The 22,926-nt window shown below is 43.3% G+C and overlaps 1 protein-coding gene across 2 annotated transcripts in view; it reads left to right on the top strand.

Annotated features, from left to right (window-relative positions):
• AMN (amnion associated transmembrane protein) overlaps window positions 1-22,926 on the top strand; it is a 98,487-nt gene that overhangs the window by 8,053 nt on the left and 67,508 nt on the right. Inside the window, exons 2-3 of one of the 2 annotated variants that reach the window (XM_030214303.1) lie at window positions 9,922-10,040; window positions 10,126-10,170. In XM_030214303.1, the coding sequence (XP_030070163.1) occupies window positions 9,922-10,040; window positions 10,126-10,170 (164 nt within the window). Of the gene's footprint in view, window positions 1-9,870; window positions 10,041-10,125; window positions 10,171-22,926 lie in introns of both variants that reach the window. The other variant, XM_030214302.1, reaches the window with a different exon arrangement.

Genomic DNA, 22,926 nt, shown 5'->3' with positions numbered 1-22,926 from the left:
TCACTTGGCTCTAGGGTTCCTATTATTGTGATCTGGAATTATAACTTGATAAAGCCTGTCTCTGGTTCCCAAGTGTCTCCAAGTTATTCTTCTTCTTAGAAATTGTTGAGAGAGTTATTATGGCAGATAACTTACTTTGTGGATGTGCAGCGGCTGTTGGATCCTGGCCAGGGAGGTTTTAGGAAAGAGCATAATTCAAGAGATTCTTCTGTTGTCTGCGGTTAATCATTTGAGATGTTAAAGAGATGGTGCAGGGTCAAAGTTTTGTTTTCTGATCAATTAGATATATCTGTTTATTTATTTAAAATTCATTTATAGGAGTATTTATATCCCATATTTTCCAAACATGTTTGGTTCAATGTGGCTTACATATTTAGGTTGGAAGGGGTGGAGAGATGCAGTTTGATTGGGAGAGGTACAGAGTTGCATTTTAAGATGAAAGGTAGAGGTGAAAAGGTACAAAAGAATTAGTTTTTCGAAGAGTTTTAAGTGAGTTATATCTGAAGTTGTGGAGGGTCAGTCATCGAGTTCATTTCTGTTGTGTGTTTCCTAAATTTGGTGTGGGGTGTTAGGGATCTTAGTGACTTGGTCAGGGTATTCCACATCTTGGAGCTTTGGTAGGGGAAGTTAACTGAGTGAATGGACTTGTAGATAAGCTTGTGGCATAGGGGATAGTGAAGGGTCAAGTAGTTTCTCGCTTCCTTCACTGTGTTTTTGAGAAATAGGATAATCATGTCTGAGAGGTATGAGGGCACTTTGCCGTGGATTATGAGCCAGACCATGGTGCAGAGTTTGAAGTATATGCAGGCTTTGATTGGGAGCCAGTGGAGTGCTTGTAGTGTGTGGGTGGGTGGGGGTGGGGGGGTCTTTTGTATCTTGTTTTCCTGAGAATGAGTCTGGCAGCTGTATTTTGAGCTGTTTGTAGTTTCTTTATGATTTGTTCTTTGCAGCCTGAGTAGATTGCATTGCAATAGTCTAGTTGTGTGAGAATTAAGGATTGTACGATGAGGCTGAATACTGATCGATTAGATATATCTGTTGTTTTCAAGGTACAGAAATATTCTATTTTACTAGCTCAACTTTATACATTGGAAATGCATGGCATGACATTTTTCTTGGTTCAGCCCTTTCTTAGCGGGTGACAATAGAAAGTGATCTGGAGACCAGACTACCTCATGGCTGGAGCATGTTACTAAGTCTGTGCAGGTATGTGTTGTGCAAGCTGTACTGTGGGTAGTAATTCTACCCTTCTCTCCTTCCCGCACCCCTTTCTTCAGCCTGTTGAACTTGCCTGGCCCGTTTTGCTGTTCTCTGTTAGCTCTGCTCTCAATCCGTCTAGCCCACCCATCTGTCTGTTGAACCTGCCTGGCCTGTTATGCTGCTCTGTGCTGGCTCTGCCCCTTGTCTGCCCAGTAATATCACAGTTCTGCAGGTTCTTCCTTTAATACCCTTTTAAATGTATCTGCAGTGCTGCAAAGCTGCCTCTGGTATGCACTTAAGGAGCAGGCATTCTCCTTTGGGCAGACCTGCTTCTGCCTTATTTTGTTCTTTCTTCTACGGTTGGTTACATTTGTCTTGCCAACAACCCCATTTTACTTTCCCAGTCCTTATTTGTTGGGATGAGAGGCCTCTCCTAATATCAGCCCAAGCACTAAGGAGCCTGTGTGGAAATCGCTGCCTGTTTTATGATTCTTATCTGGCAAGCCCCTCCAGAACTACCTAGCATTGTCTACTCACAAGCATGACCTCGGACTCAACTACAGATAGGCCTCTTGAATTGCTGTTCCTACTGTCCCAGCTGGAAGATCTGGGCATAGTCGACGCTGTGGTCAACTGCTTCAGACCCTTTTTGTCAGACCATTCCTTCCAGGTCAACTGGAATTCTGAGTCCTCTGCCCCAGGTCTCTAGTCCGTGGGGTTCTGCAGGTTTCCATCTCTTTAATTTCTTTCTCTCTCCATTTCTCTCTGAGCTTTGATTTCTTCAGTTATTCTAATGACATCCAAATATTTGTCAGTATGGACCGTCTCTCTCCATTCTTGTCTGTCACTGATGGTATCACCCAAGGTGGTGAAAATCAGGAGACAACAAGTTGAGAGGAAAAAAAAATTAGGAGAATGGGAACACCGTAATGGTAAAAGGAATGTATTGCTGATGTGATTCATATGTAAAAACCCGACGTGGCCACATTTTAGCAGATGCCTGCATCAGGAGTATATAATCTAAAAAGAAAACAAACATAACTAAAATGAACATCCAAAATGAATGAATAAAAATTAAATGAAAGTAAAATTCATATTGCATTTAATTTGCGTAATTCAAATATCTTCTTTAGATCAAATTACCCTTCTGTGTGTTTTTTTTTTTTAAAGGCCATTATTTTGGGAAACTGGTATGTTTTATTTACTGAAGTGGAGTGGAGGAGTTGCCTAGTGGTTAGAGTACCGGTCTTGCAATCCAGAGGTGGCCTGTTCAAATCCCAGTGCTGCTGCTGCTCCTTGTGATCTTGGGCAAGTCACTTAACCCTCCGTTGCCTCAGGTACAAACTTAGATTGTGAGCCCTCCTGGGACAGAGAAATATCCAGAGTACCTGAATGTAACTCACCTTGAGCTACTACTGAAAAGGGTGTGAGCAAAATCCAAATAAATTATTTGAGATTCTGTTCTTACTATTTGAGATTCTACATGGAATGTTGCTATTCCACTAGCAACATTCCATGTAGAAGCCTGCCCTTGCAGATCAGCCGCGCAGGCTTCTGTTTCTGTGAGTCTGACATCCTGCACGTACGTGCAGGACGTCAGACTCACAGAAACAGAAGCCTGCGCGGCTGATCTGCAAGGGCAGGCTTCTACATGGAATGTTGCTAGTGGAGGAGTAGCCTAGCGGTTAGTGCATTGGAACATAGAATGTTGCTACTATTTGAGATTCTGGAATGTTGCTACTAGTTGAGATTCTACATGGAATGTTGCTATTATTGGTGATTCTACATGGAATGTTGCTGAGTGGAGGAGTGGCCTAGTGCTTAGAGCACTGGTCTTGCAATCCAGAGGTGGCCGGTTCAAATCCCACTGCTGCTCCTTGTGATCTTGGGCAAGTCACTTAACCCTCCATTGCCTCAGGTACAATCTTAGATTGTGAGCTCTCCTGGGACAGAGAAATATCCAGAGTACCTGAATGTAATTCACCTTGAGCTACTACTGAAAAAGGTGTGAGCAAAATCTAAATAAATAAATACTAAATAAATACACACATCATTAAGGTTCAAGATGGAGAGAGAGCGTGTGCATTCTTCCCCAAAGCCGCACTAGCGGCTGCCGGTACAGTAATGCCAACACAGTCCATTCAAAGTGAATGGGCTGGGTTGGCATTGCTGCTAGTGCAGCTTTGTAAAAGGTGGAGTTAATATATTGATCTGAACAAGTCAATGGGTAAAGGGTCATGGATTTGATATGCCACCTTTCTGTGGGTACAACCAAAGTGGTTTGCATCACAGTATGCTGACACCCAACGTTACAATTGAACAATTTTGTTCTTTCCATGCATTTCCTATCCAAGTATATCTGTATTTTAGAGTCCATCATTTTGATAGTTCAATGGAGGAGTGGCCTAGTGGTTAGGGTGGTGGACTTTGGTCCTGGGGAACTGAGGAACTGAGTTCGATTTCCACTTCAGGCACAGGCAGCTCCTTGTGACTCTGGGCAAGTCACTTAACCCTCCATTGCCCCAGGTACAAATAAGTACCTGTATATAATATGTAAGCCGCATTGAGCTTGCCATGAGTGGGAAAGCGTAGGGTACAAATGTAACAAAAATAAAATAGATACTATTGGAGATTCTACATGGAATGTTGCTACTATTGGAGATTCTACATGGAATGTTGCTATTCCACTAGCAACATTCCATGTAGAAGGCTTCTGTGCAGGACGTCACTCACAGAAGCAGAAGCCTGCGCAGCCACATTGGTGATCTGCAAGGGCCGACTTCTAGTGGAATAGCAACATTCCATGTAGAATCTGAAATAGTAGCAACAGTGGAGGAGTGGCCTAGTGGTTAGGTTGGTGGACTTTGGTCCTGGGGAACTGAGTTCGATTCCCACTTCAGGCACAGGCAGCTCCTTGTGACTCTGGGCAAGTCACTTAACCCTCCATTGCCCCATGTAAGCCGCATTGAGCATGCCATGAGTGGGAAAGCGCAGGGTACAAATGTAACAAAAATAAAATAGATACTATTGGAGATTCTACATGGAATGTTGCTACTATTGGAGATTCTACATGGAATGTTGCTATTCCACTAGCAACATTCCACGCAGAAGCCTGCGCGACCACATTGGTGATCTGCAAGGGCCGACTTCTAGTGGAATAGCAACATTCCATGTAGAATCTCAAATAGTAGCAACAGTGGAGGAGTGGCCTAGTGGTTAGGTTGGTGGACTTTGGTCCTGAGGAACTGAGTTCAATTCCCACTTCAGACACAGGCAGCTCCTTGTGACTCTGGGCAAGTGACTTAACCCTCCATTGTCCCATGTAAGCCTCATTGAGCCTGCCATGTGTGGGAAAGCGCGGGGTACAAATGTAACAAAAATAAATAAAAAAATTCTAAAGATGATTTTAATGTTTAAAATGTTGTTCACCAGTATGGTTTAAAATTTTATTCTCATTTAGGGATCCTTTTACTAAGCGGCAGCAAAAAGTGGTCTACGTTAGTGTGAGCGCATGTTTTTGGTGTGTGCCGGGCCAGCTTTTACCGCATATGGGGAAAAAGGGCGTTTTTTCAATGGGCCAGGAAAAGGTCCTGTAGTAAAACTGAAACCAGCGCGCACCTATTTACGGCCTGAGCCCCTAACGCCACTCATTGATCTAGCTGTAAGGGCTCACACGCTACATGCGAGGTGACCGGTCGGTGCGTGCCAACAACTGATTAATGCCGGAAATGCCACGTGCAGTAGGAAATAAAAAAAATCATTTGTCCCGGCAGTATGGGTGTGCTCCAAATCCAAAATTACCACCAGGGGGGTGCGCTAGCCTGACGGAAGTCTCATTTTGGCATGCACTGCATGCGCGTAGAGGTAGAGCCTATCACACTTTGGTAAAGGGGGCACTGAATTTTTATGAATTCATTATGGACGTTCATTTTAGTTATGGTTGTTTTGTTTTTAGATTATATACCCCTGCTGCAGGCATCTGCTGAAATGCGGCCCGTTGTGTTTTTCACATATGAATCACATCAGCAATAAAGTCCTTTTGCCATCCTAGTGTTCCCATTCTCTTCATTTTTTCCTCTTGACTTATCTCCTGATTTTCACCACCTTGAGTCTATCACTGTCTGGCTGGAAAAACATCGCTTGAAACTAAATTCTGAAAAATCAGAAACTATATGGTTCCCTTGGGGAATAGTCAGGTGTCTCTGTCCACAATGATTCAATTGTTCCACTGTCCCTCAGTGACTTCATTACCATATTAGGTGTTGTGATGAAACGCCTAGTTGCCCGCCAGGTGTGCAATTAGATTCCCAGCTCTCATTTGATAAACAAATTTCTTCCCTAGTCTGTTCCTTTTCCTTGGTGTTAAGAAAAATCTGTGATATTAAAATCATGCTTAATCATGGGAGGAGCAGAGCTGAGATGGTGGAGGAATATGATCAATGGACTGGAATTGTGGTATAACAATGTGAGAGCCTCTCAGATGGCCGGAGGAGATCCCAGATGGAAAAGGTTGGAGAATGTTTATCACTGGTTATATATGCTGTTGTCATATGTTTTGGGGAGGCTTATGGTAACGGGGGAAGGGGTTGGGCTGGGAGGGAGGGGCGGAGAGGATGGAGGGAATATACAATCAAACGTTTATGGAAATTGTTAAAAGTGCATAAGATGTTTTTTTTTCTGTGTCTGATCTTCGGAGGAGTTCTGTTCAGCCTCACGCGTTATATGTCTTGAAATGGTTTATTTGATGAAAGTTCCATAATAAAAACCGTTTAAACATAAAATCATGCTTAATCATAAAGGATCTTCTATATCTTATCCTCTTGCTTGTCATGAGTCTTGATTATTACAACTTGCAGGTGTTGATATTTCAATTAAGAACTATGGCTACAGTTGTTAATATTTGTATTATTTCTCAGTGTATCAGTTTTAGTAAATACTAGGATTTGGATTTTATCTCACTCATTTTATTAATTTATTAGCATTGCAAGTTAATTGCAATTAACTCTGTGATTAAAAAAAAAAAAAAGAAATCACATTGCAGCGTCTCTGCCAACCATCTCTTCTGCATTCTTCCACTCCCAACCCCTGTCCTTGGTGCAGTCTGGCATCTTCCCCCCCCCCCCCCCCCACATCACCCTCCCCCCACAGTGCTAGTCTACCTTAAAGGTGGCGTTCTGCTGGACCCCGGCAGTGTTTACTTATTTATTACATTTGTATCCCACATTTTCCCACCTATTTGCAGGCTCAGCGTGGCTTACAGAGTTTGGTTATGACATAGTCATTCCATGATATCAGATATAGTTGGTGATGTACAAAGATTGAGTAAGGGAAGAGAGAGGAAAGGTGTTAGGCAGGATAGAAGGTGGACTTTAATGATTGGGTGGATTGGTGAGGTAGTTGTGTAAGGTTATGGGTTCTCTTTGTAGGCCTTGTTGAAGGGATGTGTCTTCAAAGATTTGCGGAAGTTAGTTATTTCATTAATCGCTTTCAGGGCCGTAGGTAATACATATGTTGCCTACGGCCTAGTCAGAAATGTTCCCTCTGATCTGTCCCACCCGTACAGACACAGGAAGTGATGTTAGAGGAGGCGGAATGGGCCAGAGGGAAAGCTTCAGAGAGAGGGAGATTATCAGTCCTTTAGAGAAGGGAAGAGTTGATGGGATTTGATATACCACCTTCTGTTGTTACAATCAAAGTGACTTACATATTATTTCACAGGTACTTATTTTGTAGCTGGGGCAATGGAGGGTAAAGTGACTTGCCCAGAGTCACAAGGAGCTGCGATAGGAAGAAACAAATACATTTTCAAGTTTCAGTCTTGCTATCCCGCAAGTCATAAATAAATAATAAAATACCTTTCATTGTGCGATTAATCATTCTGCACCTGGACTAGCTTGCTACACACACTGTAAGTTAGAACAGTTCCTTATATCCTGATTAACTATAAAAAGAACATGCCTTTAGTTTAGCCACTCATCTATTAATCCAAACTGACTCTGTACCACACACCTTGTCCCCATCTATGTATCTGCACTTGGCCCCTCAGCTATATGGTAAGCTGTGTTATAGAAAAGCAGTAGTATCATATCTATGTTATTTGAATGTTCTAATTGCGTGCTTATTAGATATTTCATTAGTATTCTGCTGATGTCGTACTATATCTCTGTTATTTATTTGTTGCATTTGTATCCCACATTTCCCCACCTTTTTGCAGGCTCAATGTGGCTTACAGTACGCCGTAGTGGCAATCACCATTTCCGGAATGAGAAATACAAAGTGATATTGCATTAAATTCATAAATGGTAGAGTAAATTAGATCATCAGTTCATTTCCGGCGTGAGAAATAAGGTGGTAGTGCGTTAACGTTCATTACTGACAGAGTGACTGAAGCAGTCAGGTATAAAGAGTTCGGTTTTGTCTAGTAGGTAGTCCTAGTATTAGGTTTTAGTTTGCTGCTTTTGAGTTTTTCCTCCTCTTTCATTGTATTTATATTTATACTTGTTCATTTTACTATTGTTATGCTGTTAACAAAATTGTACGTTTGATGTTAAACTGTACCTACACTGCCATGGGTGAATCTCTTCATCAAGGCGGTTAATAAATCCCAATAAGTAAATAATAAATAATCAAAATGCAGCCCTATTATTTATATAAACTTTGTTTTGTATGAGTTGTTTTATTATGGACTAGTAAAAAAGGCCCGTTTCCGAAACCAATGAAACGGGCGCTAGCATGTGGCTTGTGTGTGTGTGTATGTGTCACAGAGTTATTTTGTGTGTGTGTGTGTGTGTGTGTGAGGGTGCGGTGTGTGTGCAGGTTGTTGATGTGTGTCTTTTTTTGTTTTGTTTTTTTCCAGCGGTGGTTCTGTGCTCTCCGTGCTGCACAGATGAGCCATTCTGCTGGGGAATGCTCCTCCCTTATTGTCACGTAGTTTCCTCTGATTGGTCCGTCTTACGTTGCCTAGTGTTGCCTGGGAACGGTGTTGTGATGGTCCTTTGTGTTTCAGAATGTTGAGGGTGTTTTTTCTGATTGGTCCGTCATGTGAGGGTGGGGCAAAGAGACATGGTCAGTGTTGTGGCTTCACCACCATGAATCCATGAACCCTTCAGGGAATGACTGAGTGACTTCAGAATGTTGTCTTCAGAACGTTGAGGGTGAGTTTTATTATAGTAGATGGTTTTTTTTTTAATCCAGGGCGGCAGCTCCTAGGGGGCAGCAAAGAGCAGGGGCCATTTTACTAAGCAGTGGCAAGCCCACCCAAAACTACTGCCGGCCCAACGACGGCGCCGGTGGTAGTTCCACCCCCAGTGCACAGCATTTCCAGTGCTAGCGGAAATATTGGAAAAATATTGCTGCAGGGATTAACCAGCGGTGATTGGGTAACCTCCCTGCCCAGTTACTGCCAGGTTACCACAGGATCCCTTACCACTACCTCAATGGGTGGCAGTAAGTGCTTCCCCTCCCCCACAGGGCCATTTCTTTTTTTTGGGCCTTTTTACCTGCTGCGGTGAAAAGGGCCTCAGTGTACGGAAAAATGGCCTGCTGCCGCCGCTAGTACACAGCTCCTTTTACCGCAGCTTAGTGAAAGGACCCCTCAAAAAAAAACGGTCAGCCTTTATTTTAACCTGGAGGAAGGGGACAGCAAAGAACAACTGCAATCAAAGCAAAATAATAGGTCTCGACAGCCACACAAGCTTAAAGAAAGGATGTTTGTGATGAGTTTAGTTATCAAAATCGTAGGGGCATGGGGGGGCTGCAGCCTAGTGGGCCTGAAAGTTAATGGGGGGAGGGTTGTAAGAGTGAAAGTTGACCTAGGGTGCCCCCTACAGAGCTCTGATTATGGACCCAAAATCTGGGGGGCGGGGAGGGGGGGGCAACTTATTAGAGGATTGCCTTTAACTGTTGTTTCTGCCACCTCTTCGATGTTGCCTTCGGCACATAACCACTATACGTCCATTGAAGAAATCTTGACTGCCCTGACTTGACATTTTGTCCTTTAGATTGTAAGCTCCTTCGAGCAGGGACTGTCCTTCTTTGTTAAACTGTACAGCGCTGCGTAACCCTAGTAGCGCTCTAGAAATATTAAGTAGTAGTAGTATATGCTACGAGATGCTCTTCTAGGGAACAGCTCAGGCATGATTTATTTATTTATTTATTTATTTATTTATTTATTCGTAGCATTTGTAGCCCACATTTTCCCACCAATTTGCAGGCTCAATGTGGCTTACAGTTGCCGTAATGGCGGTTGCCATTTCCGGGTAGCAGAATTACAACTGGTCTTGCGTTAAGGTGTAAACATACATTGTATACATACATGGTAAAGAAGAATATCTTATTGTATAGCATGAGGATCCTGAGTAATAAATTGGATTATAACATACATTAGGTCGTTGACTACAGAGAGACCTTATTCGGTGTAAGGTTTAAAGTGGTAGTGCTTGATTATTCATAGCAAAGAGGTTAATCAGTCATGTGATAGGAGTTCGGTTTTGTATAGATCGTGTATAATGTTATTATTTAGTGTTTATAAAGATGGATATTTATGGTATGCTTTCTTGATAATTCATAGTTCAGGTTGCGATTACAATGAGATCCAGCATTCTCAACTCAGAAAAAGAGGTTGAACTCTTACAAACGTTCATTAGTCTGCTTTTTTTTTTTTTTTTTTAGAAACTTTCTGTAATCAGTCTGTATTTTATGGATATATCATCTTCCTCGCAGATGTTGCTGGTGCTGTATATAAGCAATGGATTCCGAATACCAATTTTGAAAATGCCTCCAACTGGGATAAGAACAGAGTGCCCTGCCCCGGTGATACAATAATCTTTGAAAACAGCAAGGTATGATATCTGATACGTTAGAATAAATGGTCATCTTTTCATGATGTAAACCTACACATTCTCATCTTTCTCATGTTTCTTGCAGAAACTGTCTGTCTTTGTCCAGTCCACGCACCGTACAGCAGGAATGGTAAGGCAACGTTGCATTACGCTACAGCGTATTCCATTCATGTGCATTTTACCTCAAGATTCCAACGAGATCTCAGCCTAAACTCTCATTTTTGTTACTACAAGCGTCTTTTGTTGTTGATGGGAATGCAACAGCTGTTAAAACATGTAGCTTCAACACACTCAGCAGTCATGGAGTTCCCTGGCAGTTCTTCAAATAGGCAAAAACTCTGAACAATTAAGACACAAGTGTGCGTGTCAACTATCTTAAGCACAATATCCTGACGGAATCTTCTGGCCAATGCACATTTGAGCCTATGTATACTGAGTAGAGAATAACACAGGGTCCCCACGGGTTCTGTCTCTGTGGGCCCTGTCTCCGTCCCCGCAGGTTCTGTTCCCATCCCCGTGGGCTCTGTCCTCATCTGTAGAAGCCTCAAACACTTATGATTTTATATTTAAAATCATTTTATTAAAGTCTAGAAAGGAACAATATGCTGTGCAACTATTCAGTGGCATACCAAGGGGGAGGGGCGGTGAGGGCGGTCCGCCCCGGGTGCACGCCACTGGGGGGGGTGCCGTGCGCCAGTCAGCTTTGTTCATTTCCATGCTCCCTCTGCCCTAGAACAAGTTACTTCCTGTTCCGGGGCAAAGGGAGCATGGAAACAAACAAAGCTGAGTGGCGTGCGGCACCCCCCCAAGCGGCATGCACCTGGGGGGGGTTCTTTCGCCGGGGGGGGGGCGGGGGTCACACTGCACCGGGGGGGCGGGGCGCATTGGCAATCCGCCCCAGGTGTCAGCCCCCCTAGGAACGCCACTGCAACTATTGTTTATAAATCACAAATAGAAAACAATAACAATGAGCAACTATAATGACCCCCCCCCCACCACCACCATCCTCTACCCTTCCAGCCCCAACAATAGCTGACTTCTACTACCCCAAGGAATCCTAATCCACCCTGTTAAAATGTCCAGGGATACAAAATACAACCTTTGTCCCCATCCCTTCGGGTTCTGTCTCCACCCCGTCCCCATGGGCTCTGTCCCTGTCCCCATTTCATTCTCTAATACTGAGCTCTTTCCGTGAGCTTTCTTTAATCACATGTGACTTCCATAAGGAAAAGAGCAGCAACCACTGTAATAATTGGATCTGCAGTTATGAGTGTGTACGAGTGCTACAAGTGCCCACAGTGAATGTGTGTGTTTCACTCAGCGGCTTCACCTTTTCACATTTAGCTAATGGTCTAAATCTTTACAAAGGACATGTTTTGAAATTTTCAATTATTTGCAGTAATGGCAGGAATCATTCTATGCTGGGCCCTAGGTAAAGAAGCTCATTGGCAATTCCTCCCTCCCCATCCCCCATCACCATTATAATGAAAATGTACTTTCAAATCCCTGCAAATATGTGAACTTGTATGATAGCCTCTGTATCTAATTAATTGCATCACAGTCCACAGCAAGCATTTTCTCCCTTTCCATTCTCAGGCCTCAATAAATACTTTATGCCTACCCTCCCCCTAGACTCCTGCAAGCACTCTTTTCTCCTCGAACCCCAACAATAATTCTCCTCTCCCTGCACAAGGCCTTGGCAAGCGGTTGGCAAGTAAGGCCATATCAGTCAGACTTCTACAGTCTGTGACCCATAAAATAGCAAGGACAAATACGTGTATATTATTTCACATTCATGTCACATGCTGTCAGAGGAGGAGGGGAAGACACTTTAAGGTTGACAATGATGAAAATGTTTTCAGTTTGCAAAATTGTTGGGCGGTTCTGGCCATCTTGTTGGGAAGACTGGATGAACTGTGTGGATCTTTAACGGCCATCTTTTAATATACAAGCATCTGGCACCTGCTTGACTTCTCAGAGTTTCCCATGCTGTGATTTCACTTCTAGGGTTGAAGATTCATGTGGCCAATGAGGGTCTGAAAGTCTCTTTTGGGGGGGAAGAGGGGAGGGGGCAGCTCCAATGCATTGTAGTATCTAATGACACCATTGCCCTCTTCTCAAATACCAGTCTATTGGCTCCAGAAGGATAACTATGTTCAGTGATGACTGATAATGGCATCTAAATAGGCCAAATACAGCAGCCACTGCTGATGACTTCTCTACTGATACACAAGATAAATGCAAAGAAACCACAGAAGTGGAGAGAACCCCAGAATCTCATGGGGAAGCACGCTGCAGGAAACAGGAGTGGGAGACGGATCCAGGCACTTCGAACACAGACCAAGTTGTTTACCAGCATTTGCCGATAGCGGATGTCCTAGAGACCACTTCTTTCTTAATAAACAGTCTTTTTCAAGACCTCCTTCAGTAATTTAGCCTTTGAAGACAGACCGTTTTTTTGACTGTTTATGTTTACAAGCGAAGACCGATTCATCTGTGACAGTTATTTTTACAACACAATACTTTCAAGAGACTCCTGAGGCAGACACGTTTGGTGCCAAAACATGGTACAGTGTCAAGTCATCATTAAGAGTCATCAATAAAAGTTCTCATTTCATATTGGGTGATTCTTGGTCTGTGTTCGAAGTGCCTGGATCCGTCTCCCACTCCTGTTTCCTGCATAGTTCTCTTCTGGTACACCAACTTTTCTGGCTCAATTGTTGCTGCTACCATATACTACCACCCGTCTCCTCAGTTCTTCCCAACAGAATTTCCTTTGTGTTCCTTCTTTCCAGCAGATTTTTCCAACCTTCCCTCTGGAATAAACTTCCTTTGGCTTAGAGCCTTCCTTGAAAGAGTTGAGAGTGCTTGAAAACTCACCTTTTCAGTGAAGCTTATGGCAGTGGTGTAGCCAAGGGTGGGCCACACATTTTGGGCACAGGCCCATCCAGTAAGCAGCACACCTAAGATGTGGCTGGCAGGGATCCCCAAGCCCCACCAGCCGAAAACTCCCAACAACTGTCCCTCCTGCATAACAGCCTTCCTTCTGATGTATTCCTGCCTATGTGGAAACAGGAAGCTGCATCAGAGGGAAGACTGTGGGGCCAACATGAGCAGTGTGTATTAGTTGCTGCTCGCTGCCGGTGAAAATCTGCTATTTAAAAGGTATGCGGGGTAGGGGGGATGTTTGAGAGACCATATGACATGCAGGCAAGAGAGTGAGAGACCAAATCACTTGTGGGACAGGGCGGAGTTCTTCTGCCCACCCATCTTGGGCCCAGGCCCACCCAAATGTGGGTGTCTGGCTACGCCCCTGGCTTATGGTGGTTGAGGCCTTCAGACCTGGGATTGATAATGTAGGGGTGTGGTGTGTTGCAGCTGCAAACGTTTTTGCTGTTCTTTTCTCTCTTGTCCTGTTATTGTATTTCTGTTTCTGGCTTTATGATATTATTATTATTACATTTGTACCCCGCAAATTCCCACTCAAAGCAGGTTCAATGTGGCTTACATAGTAAAAGGAATACAGAATATTATTAGAGGGTAAAAGTAAAATATATCAGAATAAAAGGCAAGATGAATAGGTAGAAATAGGCAATGGAGAGGGGAGTCAGGTATAATAATGTATTTTATGCTTGGATGGTTTGCCCTTGAGTAATATAACAAATTAAAATTAAACTTGAAACTTTCATAAACAGGTGCCAGGCAGGGCTGGATTAAGGCGTATCTGACAAACCCACCCCTCCACCCCCCCAATTTCTATTCAAGGCCCACACCTAGTTTGCTTATGCCTTAACCCTGCCTTGTTTGCACTCTGTGGTCATGAATTATTCTACTGTTATCTCAATGTAGATTAGGACATTCAACACTGTATGATATAAGTACATAAGTATTGCCACACTGGGACAGACCAAAGGTCCATCAAGCCCATCATCCTGTTTCCAACAGTGGCCAATCCAGGTCACAAAAACTTAGCAAGATCCCCCAAAAGCTCAATTCCTTTTACGCTGCTTATCCCAGAAATAAGCAGTGGATTTTCCCCAAGTCAATTTAATAATAGTCTACGGACTTTTCCTTTAGGAAGCTGTCCAGACCCCTTTTAAACCCCGCTAAGTTAACCGCCTTTACCACATTCTGTGGCGGCAAATTCCAGAGTTTAATTACATATCGAGTGAAGAAAACATTTCTCCGATTCATATTAAATTTACTACTTTGTAGCTTCATTGCATGCCCTCTAGTCCTAGTATTTTGGACCCGTTCCACTCCACTCATTATTTTATAGACCTCTATCATATCTCCCCTCAGCCGTCTTTTCTCCAAGCTGAAGAGCCCTACACACTTCAGCCTTTCCTGATAGGGAAGTCATCCCATTCGCTTTATCACCTGATAGCCACAGTGATTGCTACTATGTGGCATAATCAGTGGACAAATTCACTGAAATACTGAGAAATACTCATGGTGGTAATGGAAGGGGCTTTAAAGTACATTTTTTTTTGAGCCATCACAACAGACTTTTTTCTGAAGTAATAAAAGTCCTGTTTTTGTGCCTCTGTAATGGTGCCAAGCCCTAAACTCAAGAGCTTCATCTTAAACTCTGCGTATTATGTTTGCTAAAGAAAAGATTCAGCAATCCCACCTCTTCCTTCTTCATCTTTACATCAGTATAAGATTTATACTGTGTTTTCCTGATTTTCTCCCATAGTTAATTGTTCTTCCATTTGAGGACTTTATATAATGTGATATTGGTGTGTATAATTGTTATTTTCCTATTTCTGTTGTAATATTGTTTGCACTTTGCATTATAGTGCCTTTTAACGAAACAGCGGTTGCCATACTGCCGCATCGCCGTACACCAAATCGGGCCTACCACCGGGCTCGCTTAGGAGCCCAGCAGTAATTCCGGCTTTCAGCAGGCGGTGATTACAGCGCTAGAAAATACTTTTTGTATTTTCTAGCACCGGGAGCATGCCCTGTGGTAATTGGCACTGCCCAGTTACTGCCGGGCTACCGCCAGAGCCCTTACTGCCTCCTAAATAGGGCTTGTGCAGAGAGTGGGCATTGCCTGGGTGGATCCTTGATTCTGATTGGCTGGCTGACAGAACTAGAAGCGGACGTAGCCACCTGCCAAAAATATGCAAATTAGCTTTGACAAAAGTGAGTGAGGTATACTACATTTAAATAGAGGCAGTAAGAGCGCCCCCAGGAACTGGCAGTGCACCAACACCTTGGCTTAACACATGGCTATTTTCTTTCGGGGAAAAAAGTCTTTTACTGGTGGCGGTAAAAGGGGGCTTTGCGGCACATGGATGGCACCACAGGGCCACTTTTACCGCCGTTTGGTAAAAGGATCCATATATTTTCTTTACAGATTGAATCCTTTTATGTTGTAATATTAAAATTGCATAAATAATTTGTTTTAAAAAGGAAGGGTGCTATCCCCAGGGCTTGGATGCAGTGAGGCATACAAGCCCTCTCCTACTGAATAGTGTCTGCATGCAGAAGTTCATTATGGTCCCATGTTTCCGCTCAAGAGCTGGGATTTACGGTTTCTTTTCCTGACAAATTAAGAAAAAATTAATTGACTTCTAAGCTGATATTTTTGCCTGAAGATTATTGATTTATAAACTAGGAATTTTGTGTTATGTTTTTTATTATACTTTTATATATGATGTAAACTGTTTTGGGCACATATTTGCATGAGCGTAGTTTTTTTTTTGGGGGGGGGGCAGGGGGAGCATTGTCCTTCCAAAGGAGCTGCTCGGTACATGTTGCACTTATATTCTTACGGTTACTGTTATTGCTGTTTTACTGTAGGTATTAGATTGTTTTTCCACCTTGAACACCCTTATACAAGAATACATTGATCAAGGACAACAGAATATTTTCTAGTTGGGGTACTAAAATCAACCTGTGCCCCATACCTAGGCTCCCTAGTTGCTAATTTTGTGCTGATGATCGGTCCATGGCACTAGTGACCCACCTCCTTTCACTTTCTAGGACTTTGATATTACTTTATTGCATTATTGATTGTATCCGACATGCGTCCTTTGCTTTTTTATGACATTCTTCTTGTTTATTTATAAACTGTAATAAAGGAAAAAGAAAATACTTGAAACATGTTTAGCTTTCAAAAAGTAAAATAAAGCATTTACAATAATTGCTCTAAAGCAACATTGAAGGAAGTGTGCTAAATTCATGCACTTATCTTGTCATACAATCAGGCAAGTTTTTAGAACACTTTGCAGGATATTGTGATGTGTGTTGAGATGTTTGCCTTTATTATAGTCTTGTGTCTAGTTAGGTTTAAACAGCCCAGAATACAGCAGCCAGACTCATCTTCGGAAAACCAAAATCCGAAAGTGCAAAACCCTTACGTGAGAAACTACACTGGCTCCCACTCAAGGAACGTATCACCTTTAAAGTATGCACTTTAGTTCACAAAATCATTCACGGTGAAGCCCCTCAATACATGTCTGATTTAATAAGACCTGCCACCCAGAAACGCCAAAAGATCATCCCGAACGTTCCTCAATCTCCACTTCCCTAAGTGCAAAGGCATAAAATACAAAGTACTGCATGCATCAACCTTCTCCTATATGAGCACGCAATTCTGGAATACACTACCACGCAACCTGAAAACGATCTACAAATTAACCGACTTCCGCAAACGATTGAAGACTCATCTCTTTGAGAAAATTTACTGCGAGGATCAAAACACATGAACTCCATGCACACTAATAGAAATGCATCAATACACTCTCTTCTGAATTCTCTTCCCCCATATTTTCTCCACACTTAAAAATCTACCCAGAGATAAAATTGTTATACCCTAACGATCTCTTCCTATTGTTCGATTACCCTGTCATTTCCCCACTGTTACATTCCATAGTTTCTATGCCCCTAATGATGTTTTGACTTGACTTTGTCTTCCCATAACTCTTCACAATGTAACCCATAATCGTACTGTAACAAATTGTATTTCCATCATTCACAATGTATTGTAAGCCACACTGAGCCCGCAAATAGGTGGAAAAATGTGGGATATGTTGGTGGAGGTATACATTGTACTTATGAAGGCCTGAACCAAGCAGTTTCAGTGCTGCTAAGTATCTAATATCTAAGAATTAATGTACAGACAATGAGAAGTGGAAATTTCTCTTTTTTCTGTAAATTACAATGATATTAAGCAGGCCAGGTGAAGCAAGTACCCCCATCTCTTCCCCCCACCTTCCTCTGACCAAGCAAGTGAAAGACATGAGCTCCTGCCATTTGTTGTCCATTTGCTGTTCACATGAATGTGTGTATTAGCCTTTGAGAGACTTTTAGGATGCAGATCAAAGGAAGTTCCAGGTGTAGGGGGCAGGGTTGACAGAGGAGAGAGAGATAGAAATCCTGTAATAAGGACTGGATAAGAAAACATTATTGCAGAAGGGGGAGAATCTCTCCCTTTGAATATGGCCAAGAGACAGAATTCTTTCCCATGCCCTTGGAAGTAAGGCTACTATCCAGGACAGAATTACCCTTTTACAACCACAATCAGGTAACACCTTATTTCCTTCTCTGCCTAGAACAAGTCAAACACTATCTCCCTGGTCCCTGGAGTCAAAAGCAATAGTTCTATTGACAAGAGAAACATAACACCTCTATAACAACTCTATAAGGAAACAATAATTAGCACAAACAGATACAAATGCAATAAATAATAATAATAAATGAAGTTATGGGACACTGCCTCTTTAGACCCCTTTAAATAATGTAAACTCACTGCTTGCAAACTGCATACAGACACAATTCAGTTAGATTTAAAGTAGCACCCATGATGCATAATACCTGTGGCAGACTACTTAGAAGTCTATTGCCATAGTAACATAGTAAATGTCGGCAGAGAAAGACCTGCACGGTCCATCCAGTCTGCCCAACAAAATGGTCAGAGTTGAATATGGACCTCTGCACGTTCCACTTCATGATTAAATACTGGTATTCTTTATATCTGTAGTATACCTCACTCACTTTTGTCAAAGCTGATTTGCATATTTTTGGCAGGTGGCTATGCCCACTTCTAGTTCTGTCAGCCAATCAGAATCAAGGCTCCGCCCAGGCAATGCCCAGTTTCGTCACAAGCCCTGCTCCCTTTCACTAAAAGGAGGATGCCGGACGTGAGGGGAAGAGCGAGCAGGGCAGGCAATGTGGCGGCGCCGAGACTGGCGCTGGATGAAGGCTTGAGCTGGCTGGGGTTGGGGATCCCTGCCAGCAAAACCAGGGGCCCAGAAGAAATTTGGGGGGCCCAGACCCCCGTGGCCCCATGTAGCTACGTCACTGGGACAAACAGAGGAACAATAAGAGAGAGAACAAGCAGGTAGGTAGGTATAATGGCAGGTGTGGGGGTTTGGGGACAGTGAGGGTTTGATGAGGGAAGGGGGGGCGAGATACAGAAAAAGGGACAGGTGTGGCTTGGGGACTAGCAGGTGTGGGCAAGGAGTTGAGGAGGCGAGACACAGAGGAAGCAAGGCAGGAAATATGAGGGTCAGAAGGTTCAAACTGGGGCAAACACACAAAAGGTAACAAAGCACTCAGCAACTCTCCACTATTTCTCACAAATGTCCACTTCCACCTCTCCGCTCTCCAACTCCGCAAATTCACACATGGGTCCAAAAAGAGGTTTAGCCTTACCATGTACACTTCTAAAACAGGTCTAATTCTGGATGTTTTTCTTTTTACCCCCGGAAGTCATTTTGCTATCTGTAATTGGCAAAAAACGACGATCATCATACAACACCACCCGTGTCATCGCCCCCTTCTGAGAACGTCTTCCTTTCAGTGACTTAGCAGACTTGGATGTTTTTTTGTTGTTGTTTGATTATGCGCTTTAGACATTTTTTTTCTGTGAGAAATATGTATATCTGCCTGTTATGCCATTTTTGGGGATGTTTTTCTATTTGAAAATGTGCCCCAAAATGTGATAATTGAAAATGGATTCCTTATTTATAAACCAACCAAACTTAAATGTAAAACATCATAAATGATGTTTTTCATTTAACTCTGGTTGGTTTATAAGTGTAGAATTCATTTTAAGTAATATTTTATATATGATTTTTTGCATATTAAAATATCAATGCATTTTACGTGTATCAAACAAACTTATACCCCTGACACAGGCAGGGCATGCCACAACATGGGCATGTCAGGTCAAACTACAATAAATTCTCACAACTACAGTGCATTCTTGAGTCCTTTGTTTATCTCTTTGTCATCACCACTTCCTTGTGGTTTTGTTGTGGTATTGTGTTCCAGGATTGCATCATATATAACTGTCTATATGTGGTTGACACGATGGCAAATTGCCAACTGTCCTGTTTGTAGTGCCAGCGTTTAATCATTTTATTTATTTGTTGCATTTGTACAGTGGCGTAGCAGGGGGGGGGGGGGGCTGCCACCCAGGGCGGGGCGGTTCGCCGTTGCACCCCCCCCCCCCGGGTGCAGCACGATGACACCCCCTCCCCCCGACCAGCTCCAGCACCCTACCTTTAAAAAGCATATCGGGAGGCGCTGCGCCCTGCACATAAAAGAAATGTGGACCGTCGGGTCTTCCCTCACTGTCTGTCCCGCCCTCCGCTGATGCAACTTCCTATTTCTGCAAGTGCGGGACAGACAGCGAGGGAAGACCCGACGGCCCACATTTTATGTTCAGGGCGCAGCGCCTCCCGATATTCTTTTTAAAGGTAGGGTGCGGGAGCTGGTCGGGGGGAGGTGTCGATTCACCGAGGGGGGGGAGCTGGCAGGGAGCACCCCCCCCCTGAGCTGACACCCGGGGCGGACCGCCCCTCCCGCCCCCCCTTGGTACGCCACTGCATTTGTATCCCACATTTTCCCACCTATTTGCAGGCTCAATGTGGCTTACATAGTACCGTGAAGGCGTTTGCCACTCCGGTAGAGAAACAAATACAAAGTGATGTTTATAGTCGAATAAGGTTCTTATGTGACAGACATATTGGGAAGCCTAGAGAATAAGAGTTGTATAGTGTTCATTACGAGCTTTAGTTACATTGTGTCGCAGGGTTCAGGCACTTATCTTGGGTCGGTAGGGTAAGCCTTTTCCAACAGGTTGGTCTTTAGTAGTTTCCAGAAGTTGAGATGGTCGTACGTTGTTGTTCACAACTTTTGGTAATGCATTCCACAGTTGTGTGCTTATGTAGGAAAAGCTGGGTGCATAAGTTGATTTTTATTTAAATCCTTTACAGCTTGGGTAGTGGAGATTTAAGTATGAACGTGTTGATGCGACTGTGTAACCTGCATGAAGTGGCAGGTGCAACTCTGGGCATACAATTCCCCCTCGTGCACTTTCTGCCCATGCTCCGCACCATCAACCCCAAAGAATAAAATAAATACCTGGGCTGGTGGGGGATCCCCAAACCCCACCAGCTGAAGATGTCCTCTTGCGGCCGGAACAAGTGATTTTCCTACATGCTATAGCTGGCGGTACTTTCCATCCATTGCCGCTAGCACTTTAGAAATGGTGCATGGTAGTAGTAGGTGATCAGTACAGGAAGCTGCAGAAAAAAAAGATCCACAGCAGTCTTGTACTGGGAATTTCTGCCAGTTTTTGTATGGGGTTATTTTTCAGGGCTCATGGTGTAATGCTGAGTCACTACTTAATATACCAAATATGGGGAGGTGGTAGAACTAGTGGACTTGAATTGAGGATGCAGGGGAGCCGACTTAGGAATAATGTCAGCAAATACTTTTTCATGGAGAGGGTAGTAAATACCTGGAATGCCTTCCCGTGGGAGGTGGTGGAGATGAAAACGGTAATGGAATTCAAAAATGCATAAGATCATAAATATTGCCATACTGGGACAGACTGAAGATCCATTAAGCCCAGCATCCTGTTTCTAACAGTGGCAAATCCAGGTTTCAAGTATAATACATTGTATGCTGCTCATCCTAGAAACAAGCAGTGGATTTTCTCCATCCATTTTAATAATGGCTTATGGACTTATCTTTTTAGGAAGTGAGCCAAACCTTTTTTAGACCCTGCTAAGCTAACTGCTTTTACTACATTCTTTGCCAATGAATTCCAGAGTTTAATTACATGTTGAGTGAAGAAATATTTTCTCCAATTTGTTTTAAATTTACTACTTTGTAGCTTCATTGCTTGCCCCCTAGTCCTAGTATTTTTTGAAAGAGTAAACAAGTGATTCACTTCTACCTATTCTACTCCACTCATTATTTTATAGACCTCTATCATATCTCCCCTCAGCCATCTTTTCTCCAAGCTGAAGACCCCTAGCCACTTTAGCCTTTCCTCATAGGAAAGTCGTTCCATTCCCTTTATCATTTTCATTGCCCTTCTCTGTACCTTTTCTAATTCCACTATATCTTTTTTGAGATGCGGTTACTAGAATTACACACAATATTCGAGGTGTGGTCGCACCATGGAGCGATACAAAGGCATTATAATGTCCTCATTTTTGTTTTCCATTCCTTTCCTAATAATACCTAGCATTCTATTTGCTTTCTTAGCAATGTGGGATAAACACAAAGGAATCCTGTTTAGAAGGAATGGATCCATAGAAGCATAGTGGTGATTAGATGGCAACACCAGTAACTGGGAAGCAAAGCCTGATCTGTGGTCTGTGCCCAGATCGTGGTTGGACAGAATCAGCTTCGGAAGTTGGAGAACAAGGGCAGTGCTGGGCAGACCTCTACGGTCTGTGCCCTGATTGTGGCTGGACAAATTTGGCTGGCCTGGAGCTTTTTAGGGGCTTCAACGTTTGGATGGGCTGGATTGGGTTTTCAATGACAACTTCAGAAATGTTAAAACAAGGAAAGTGCTGGGCAGACTTCTACGGTCTATGCCCTGAAAATGGCAAGGCAACTAACCTTTATGTTAGAAAATTACATAGAAGTAAGAGGAAAAGAAGGCCACTCTGGCACTCGAATGTAGTAGCTGAAAAGATAAGGGTAAGGGGGTTAGCCTTCGCATGTTATAAGACGACTCAGAAAGACGAAGACAGGAGAGAATACCTGAATAAGCGAAGAGAAGCTGGAAAAGCTATCAGGAAAGCGAAGCGGCAAATGGAGGAAAAGATAGTTAATACAGCAAAATTGGGGGATAAGACCTTTTTCAGATATGTAAGTGATAAGAGGAAATGCCATAATAGCATTGTGAGGCTCAATGCTAAGGGAGAGAAATATGTGGAAGATAAGGATAATTGACAATTATTTTAGCTCTGTGTTCACGGATGAAAGACCGGGAGTAGGGCTGCAGAAAACAAAGGCTAAAGGGGATGGATGGATGGTAGACCAAGACCTGTTTACAGAAGACTATGTTCGTGAGGAGCTAGCCAAACTAAAAGTAGACCGAGCGATGGGGCTGGATGGGATACACCCAAGGGTGCTCAAGGAACTCTGAGAAGTTCCGGTGGCTCCGCTGATGGACCTCTTCAACGCTTCCTTAGAAACTGGAATGGTCCCAGTGGACTGGAGAAGGGCGGATGTGGTTCCTTTGCACAAGAGTGGAAGTAAAGAGGAGGTTGGGAATTACAGACCTGTCAGTCTGACCTCGGTGGTGAGCAAGCTAATGGAAACGCTTCTAAAGAGGTGGATTGTGAGCTTTCTTGAAGTACATGGAATACGGGATCCGAGGCAGCTTGGCTTCACTAGTGTCAGGTTGTGTCAGACGAATCTGACTGTCTTCTTCGACTGGGTGACCAAACAGTTGGATGTGGGAGGGACGCTTGACGTGGTATACTTGGATTTCAGCAAAGCCTTTGACACGGTTCCACACAGGCGACTGATAAATAATTATGTGAAGCTGGAGGAATGGACCGATATTTAGCAAATGAGATTTCATCCCAAAAACTGCAGGGTCATGCACTTTTGTTGCAAG

This window comes from Microcaecilia unicolor, chromosome 9, assembly GCF_901765095.1.
Source record: "Microcaecilia unicolor chromosome 9, aMicUni1.1, whole genome shotgun sequence".
Taxonomy (NCBI): domain Eukaryota; kingdom Metazoa; phylum Chordata; class Amphibia; order Gymnophiona; family Siphonopidae; genus Microcaecilia; species Microcaecilia unicolor.
The sequence above is the reverse complement of the archived record's forward strand: the minus strand, read 5'-3'. Positions and strand labels throughout refer to the sequence as shown.